Raw genomic sequence first — 6,886 nt, 5'->3', positions numbered from 1 at the left:
GTACCACTGTATTGTTCACGTCCCTGTTTTCACTGCTCAGTGTTGAACCTACCGCTAACCCCTAACCCCCTAAACCCTAAAACAGTACACATCTGAATTCTACAGCGTATGCAAAGCTTAATTGAGCTAGTCAGCATCTGATAAGTTCAAAACGGTTATAATTTAGCTACCGTCCTGCACGGATTTATTTCCGAAGAGTTGAATATCTTTTTGCATTCCAAGCACAGAGGTTGTGAGATGTGGCAAGAGCCTTTTGCTTGAGCTAAAAAAAAAAAGAAAAAACAATGATGAAAGTAGCATGCCTGGCAGCGTTTGGTCGTCGTCATGGAAACGCTCTACTCATCAAAAAGCCAAAGAGCCCAAAACACTAAGAGAAACAAAAACAAGACTAGGGGTTCACACTAAAGCAATAGCCTAAAAGTGCTGCCTTTCGCTTCTCGCGCCGACCGTTTTGTCGCCGGAATCGACCACCATTTGCATCCATCCAGCTCATTTGTTAATAGGCTACTACAGTACAGCATGTATGTATGATGTAAATACTTGCATGTTGGGAAGCACCAATGTTATTCTTATTATGTTGGGTTTTGTGTCCTTGTGTCTTTTTTTTTTATAATAAAAACACTCGAGAAAAAAAATTGCACACACTTGATGTTTGATCAAAATGCTGCCATACAACCATGAAGTTGTCTTGTCATGCTGAAATATAGTGGAAATAATCCCAAATGAAATAAGGGGGAAAGCTCATGTAGGTCAAACAAGAAAATCTCATTCGCCATGTATTTAATATTTCATTTTGTCCCATAGTGTCCTTAATGTTCCCTATTATGCCCTATTAATTTTTTTTCTCTCTTATCGTGTTGCAAAATGTTCCCTATTCCGTCCCATGTCCCTTTTATGCCACAATCTATCTCCGTTTCCCCTATTCTGTCCCATTCATACCATGTCCCACTTTGTTCTCATCATGCCCCATAAAGAAAATATACCTAGTCCAAAAGCAGGTCCAGAAAGTATAAAGCCTATCGCAGTTTGGGTACTTGACAGAGGTGCTTCTACTCACGCTGGAGGCAAATGAGCTCGTTAGTATTATTCATTATTATGAATACGATGACTTGTTTCTATAATTCCCTGCTTGTGTTTACATTTTCAAATGATCACTTAATGATGGATGATCATTATGCATCATCATTGTTCATTCGGTCATGACACATAGCCAGTCTTAACCACAATGGACCGGTCGGTAAAGAGTCTGCATCACAGTAGGCGGAACACCTATCTGCCTGTCCCCGCCTTTGGCAGCCGCCCAGGTCACTCTGCACCTGACCCCTTTGACCTTTGACACAGGTAGTGAGCCTTTTCAGGCTTCGCCCATCCAGGCCCCATGACTTCTATAATGATAGGTGCTTTCATTTGATTCTGTTTTCCACCATTTGTGACATTTGGCTTAAATGACTTCAACAAACAAAGAACAGGGCAGTAGATGGTTTGACTTTCGATTTTTTAATATATTTTTATGATTCAAACAATCATGTAAATAAAAACAAGCAATCCTGTAACTTAAATGCAACACGATTGCAACATTATGGAATGGAGGATGCTTTTCCATTTTTGGTCACTGGGTGGCAGCTTCAGATCATACATAAGGTAATAAGAGTGCACTCACATTGGCCTTGACTAATACAAATAATAAAAATGAAGCAACACTACTATATACAGTAAGACTGCTTGTGCTGTGCGTGAGAAAAAATATATTTTCTTTTATACTCGTACAGTCGCCTCCTAAAGTATTGGAACGGGAAGGTCAATTGCTTTGTTTCAGCAATACATTACAAACTGTTTTTTTTTTCTTTCTTTCTTTCTTTTTTTACTTTGTTTGTTTTATTCCTAAAATTGTTGTTAAGCAAACAGGAAGACAGTCTAGAGGCAGATGCTAGATGCGCTGTCAAAACAAATCTGAAGCTAAAACAACACCGAAACCCCCAGAAACAAACGAGGGCAGAAAAAGCTTTTGAAATGCTGAAAGCAATATTCTGCTGAAGTGAATGGCTTGCAGGCTTTATGCAGATACATTTGTCCTGGAAACTGCAAGACAAAATGCTTTAGTAGTCTTTAGAATTGATGCTGCTGCTCCTATTATGAGTTGTATCATCCATAAAAACTAGTCAGCCTGATTTTAGAAGCAGCCATGCAAGACCAAGCCATGAATTGACCAATTTTTACAAATAAGCTTGTGTGTTTTGCAGATCCTTTATCATTTGGGATGTTGTCTTTTGGTGTTTATGTCCACCAAATTGATGTTTGTGCAATAGCACTGATGAATTTTCCCTCTTCTCTCATCTTCTAAATGGCTGGCTTTTCTCCCATTGACAGCTCGCTGGGCTTTTATTTTATTTTTTTGCTTAACAGCAAATTCCGTTTTTTTTTCCAGGTGAAGCCCAAAGCCAGATGCGAGCGCTAGCATTTAGATAGGAATACAATCAAAGCTGGACTTCTGAGCCTCTTTCATATAAATATTTTGATCTGCAATCCAAATGTCTTTTCTATCCAACAAAAAGGAATCCATTGTCACGTTCCAAGACTTTTGGAGGGGAAATGGATGTGTTTTAATAGGTCGAAATTGCAGGTTAGGAGGAGATTGGTGACATCACACTTGCATTATGGACTACTACATAGGTCACAGTTTCCATGGTGATGCATTTGATTGGAGTTCATGTTCTGGGATGATGAATAATGCCACGTGGGCCGTGTCTTTGCACGCAAATTGGGGTTTAGTCATCTGACCAGAAAAACAAAACAAAAGACAGAATCAGAAGGATCCCTTGTGTTGTTTTCATGAGACAAAATAGGGAGCACTGGCCAAATCACTTAATCCTTCTTCCGTTCATCCTGGATTAAATCACTTGGATAATTTGGTGATGACGCGAATCAGCGCTCCATTTTCATCCTTCAGTCTTTGGTTTTCTGTATGAAGTTCTGCTTTGACCTGAGCAGGAAAGAACGCAGACAATAAATACAATCATATAATACAAGATGTCCTTTGCAGCCGAGGTAGTAAGTGGATCTGAGTGAGTAGGTGAGATGCTTTAAGATTTGCATTTATAACAAAAGGAAGTCTTCATTGTATAGATACTGCATGTTACATCTAGCTTTCTTTTTCAAATCCAGTGTTATGAGGATGTGGATGTGATGAGTCAGTGGCTATAGTACAGATAATATTTCTTCTTATTGTTTCCATTTAAGTACTTTGGGGAAAAAATGGAATCATCATGACGACATAAAATTCCTGGAAAGCCCACAGTGCTTCTTTGTTTCACGGGCCTATTTTCAGACCAGAGCTGCCACGTTTGCATTGAGGTCTCATTCGCTGAAGAACACAGAAGTTGTTGTTTAGGAGATGTTGACGACCAGGATCCCGACCGGGGGCTTCGGCACCACCACCACCATCACCACAATGGTGACAAGCTGTGTCAGACGGACGAGCACACCAACCAACAAGATACTAGGGTCTTTCCCTTATTTCCGTAATCCTACTTTGGAAACACTGGACGAGACGACACATACTATACCTTTACTTGTTCTTCCATCTCAGTTATCTTCTTGGTGAGACTTCGACTGTCCTATGAGCAAACAAATAACTAGAAAAGTGAAGTATTCTTTCATATCATATAGTGGTGAAGTCCTATTTTTGTCTTGGGGAATCCTTGAAATGAAGGTCACACATGCTCAGCCCATATTGCCCAGGTTATTGGGGCTTCCTTTGGACAAAAAAGGAGATCCTGAAATTCATCCGAAAGGGCTCCTTCAAACCGATATGGAGAGACTCCTCTTTGACAGACATGGGCACACAATTTAATATTGTTCAATAAAACTTGAGGCAGATGATAAAATATATCATTTTTTTGTTTGTCAGGCCCTCTACAATAAAAGCCTCCATAAAAACGTGATCCATTCATCTGAGGATAGTATTGAAGCCAACAATTCCGAAGCTTTAACTTTCTGTCTTGTTCAATTGAGGTCTGTTACCTTTTTCTCTGTTTCGAGCATGGTGGAACCCAGTTCGCTTTTTCTCTCCTTCTGCTGCAATGGAAAAATATATGAATTGTGCTATTTTAATGCAGATTTTACAACCCGGAGGTATTTTCGTAGATTGCTGTTACCCGAGTTCTTTGCAGTTGCTCCTGGATCACAACTAATTCCTGTTTACTGGTTTCCAGTCTAGACTTGAGCCTTTGATTGGTGGCCAGCGCTTTTTCATACATCTGCAAAACATGTTTATTTGTTCCCACCCCGTATTTCAAAACAGTTCTCAGGCGACTTAATAAAATGGGTAATGCATCAAAATTCAGTACAGAGACAAAAAATGAACTGAAAAAAAAAAATCACTCGTAAATTTCTTCGTCACCGAGTAAAACTTTGTGTTGTGGATCTGTGCATGTGGTGCATGCAGCAGAAAGAAATAGCCTGTCTACCTAGCACACATTGACAACTCCAGCAGCTGCTTAAAAGCAAATTTTTAAAACAAAAGCAGCACGTGCCTTTTTGTAATCATTCCGCGCCATCTCCTCTTCTGCCTTTTTTCTGGCCGACAATCTGTTCTCCCGTCGTGAGAAGTACGACTCGGCACGGTTTGCCGTCGTGTCGTTGGAGAGGTCCGACATGCCGGATGAGTTCAGTCTAGAAAACAGAATAGACTTAGCTATTTGGATAACTGGAACTTGCAGGATTGACCTGATTTAGCATGAGTTACAAGCAAGAAATCCTACCTAGATAGTCGCTCATGCTGAAATAGATAGAGGAGAAATGTGTTAAACATAACAGCTTGGAATAAAATAACTCGTACGTAAGATTAAAAGTATAAAGACATTTACGTGCAAGTGTGATTAAGTTTTCAAAGAATAAAAAGGGAAAGGATGAGCATTTACTTCATGGTACCTTTTTAAAAAACCCTCGACTTACTCGACTGCAGCGTTCATCATATAAAATCATTTGCATTTGCATCACTACTTACGTTAACCTCAAATAGAGACTTTTCTTTCTTCTAAGCAAAGTTTTGAAAATTCCAAGCTCAGTACGTGAACTCAGGCTTGAGTCAACCAACCCTTAAATAAACTAAAGAAAACACAGCCAAAAAAGGCCATGGCCGTCACAGTTGGATTTATTATTGAAGCCCCCTGGAAGATGACTTTAGAACTTTCTGTGACGGACGAACAAACGAACGAACGAATGATACCGTAATTTTCGGACTATAAATCGCGTTTTTTTTCATAGTTTGGGGAGTTTGGGGGGGCGACTTATACTCAGGAGCGACTTATATACATATATATGGGTTTTTTTTTCACTTTTTTGGGCATTTTATGGCTGGTGCGATTTATACTCCGATGCGATTTATAATCCGAAAATTACGGTAATAGCAGCTCCAATTTTGCATGCATGGTAGGGCGATTGACTACTCGAAATGCTCCGGTGTGCTTGAGAATGCGCCAATTTGTTCGTCTATAGGTGCCCTGCAATTGCCTTGCGACAAGTTCAGGGCACCTATTGCTCGGAAAATGAATGAAGGTATACAAACATGGATGAAGAGATGAATTCATCATGAATGAATTGAAAAAAGGAACCCTAACCCTCCTTTTTACACTCCCCTTAATGGTGACAAAAAGTGGGTCAAACAGACACCCTGTCAACGCTTACGTGGAGCAAACAGGCCTCACAAAGACACAAACCAGGTTGTGTAAACACCCCTAGATCTTCCCTCAGACATTTACGAGAATTCTGGAGTTTGGGCAGGCAGCAGATGCACTCAAAGGAGCCTCTGGTTTAAATGGAAGGGATATCACGTATAAACAGTCTGATTGAAAAGAACCCAAGTGTTGTGATCTGTCCTCACTCGGTCCCATTGGGACAACTTGACTCCTGACCGCTTATTCCCCAGTGGAAAATGTGACTTTCCCGCAGGAAGAGCGGGAAAGATAAACAAGCATAAATACTGCGACTGAGTTCCCATGAGCGGATCCAAGGGCTTCTTGTCTCTCTCACTCAATCTCATTCAAACTATTCTATGAACATTTCCACATTTTCCAAGTTTAACAACATTTCTGGTTGTTCATGTTCAACGAGATTTAGGTCTTGGAGACATCTGAATGTGTAAGATCAAATTGAGCTTAGTGAGTGGCTAAGGCAGGAGTAATCAAAGTACCTGCTCTGTTTTTTATTGCATGAATAATTGACATGATCAAGTCCTGCAATATACGTTGCATTCACGTGGTTGTGATTTGGTCCAAAAATGGGTTCATTAGAATGCATTTATAGTTATTTGTCTTCATTTATAGATGATGCCCTCCAAAATTCTTTATCTCATCAACTATCTATGCTCACGGCGTATAGTGACAGGCAGGACATTTAAATCTAGGTTGGGAAACACAGCAGCAGTTTGTTTCCCCAACAAAGAGGCTCTTCATTTTAATACAAATTACAGCGGATGCAAATAAAAAGTGACAAATGGATTCAACTCCAATTCCTCCGTTAGTGATAGAAAATCAAAGCCGACAACTTACCCTCAGGCTCTCGTTGGCCGAGGACGATGAAGATGAAGACGAGTCAGAAGGCGACTTCCTGACGCGTGGATGATCTTTGCTGTGAGACAGTTGGCATGACATGCTTCTGCTTTCCTAAAGCCTCTGCATGCAGCTCTTCCACCTCGATGAAAATACACCCCGAAAAAGATGAGGGCAAATACCCCATTTAACCAGGATTTATGGTGAGGGGGTTCATTAGATGCTTAAATGATGGTGAGCTATTGAAACTGAAGAGCACCAGAGGTGGGACATCGGAGTGGGCGGGCCTGTGTCTGTGCAGCGTGCATCTGACAAGTCTGAGATGGTCAAATGAATTG

The 6,886-nt window shown here is 40.5% G+C and overlaps 1 protein-coding gene across 2 annotated transcripts; it reads right to left on the bottom strand.

Annotated features, from left to right (window-relative positions):
- Positions 1–1,478: 1,478 nt before the first annotated feature.
- On the bottom strand, positions 1,479–6,829 carry LOC133162749 (protein phosphatase 1 regulatory subunit 12B-like). Of its 2 annotated transcripts, none has more exons than XM_061292167.1 (7): positions 6,549–6,826; positions 4,761–4,777; positions 4,533–4,671; positions 4,155–4,256; positions 4,021–4,074; positions 3,564–3,614; positions 1,479–2,980 (listed from the first exon to the last, which is right to left on the bottom strand). In XM_061292167.1, exons 1-7 carry the CDS (start codon positions 6,648–6,650, stop codon positions 2,894–2,896), a joined length of 552 nt encoding a protein of 183 aa, XP_061148151.1. In that variant the 5' UTR covers positions 6,651–6,826; the 3' UTR covers positions 1,479–2,893. The 2 variants fall into 2 exon arrangements, with proteins under 2 accessions (XP_061148151.1, XP_061148152.1); XM_061292168.1 differs by lacking the exon at positions 1,479–2,980 and adding an exon at positions 2,989–3,459 and having other exon boundaries at positions 6,549–6,829.
- Positions 6,830–6,886: the final 57 nt, after the last annotated feature.

The sequence above is a fragment of the Syngnathus typhle genome, linkage group LG11 (genome assembly GCF_033458585.1).
Source record: "Syngnathus typhle isolate RoL2023-S1 ecotype Sweden linkage group LG11, RoL_Styp_1.0, whole genome shotgun sequence".
Lineage (NCBI taxonomy): Eukaryota > Metazoa > Chordata > Actinopteri > Syngnathiformes > Syngnathidae > Syngnathus > Syngnathus typhle.
The sequence above is the reverse complement of the archived record's forward strand: the minus strand, read 5'-3'. Positions and strand labels throughout refer to the sequence as shown.

Coding starts and splice junctions, on each gene's coding strand:
- LOC133162749 (XM_061292167.1), bottom strand. CDS start 6,650: ATGTCATGCCAACTGTCTCACAGCAAAGATCATCCACGCGTCAGGAAG. Junction 4,075..4,154: donor AGCAACTGCAAAGAACTCGG/GTAACAGCAATC, acceptor TTTCCATTGCAG/CAGAAGGAGAGAAAAAGCGA. Junction 2,981..3,563: donor AGATGGAAGAACAAGTAAAG/GTATAGTATGTG, acceptor TTTCCTGCTCAG/GTCAAAGCAGAACTTCATAC.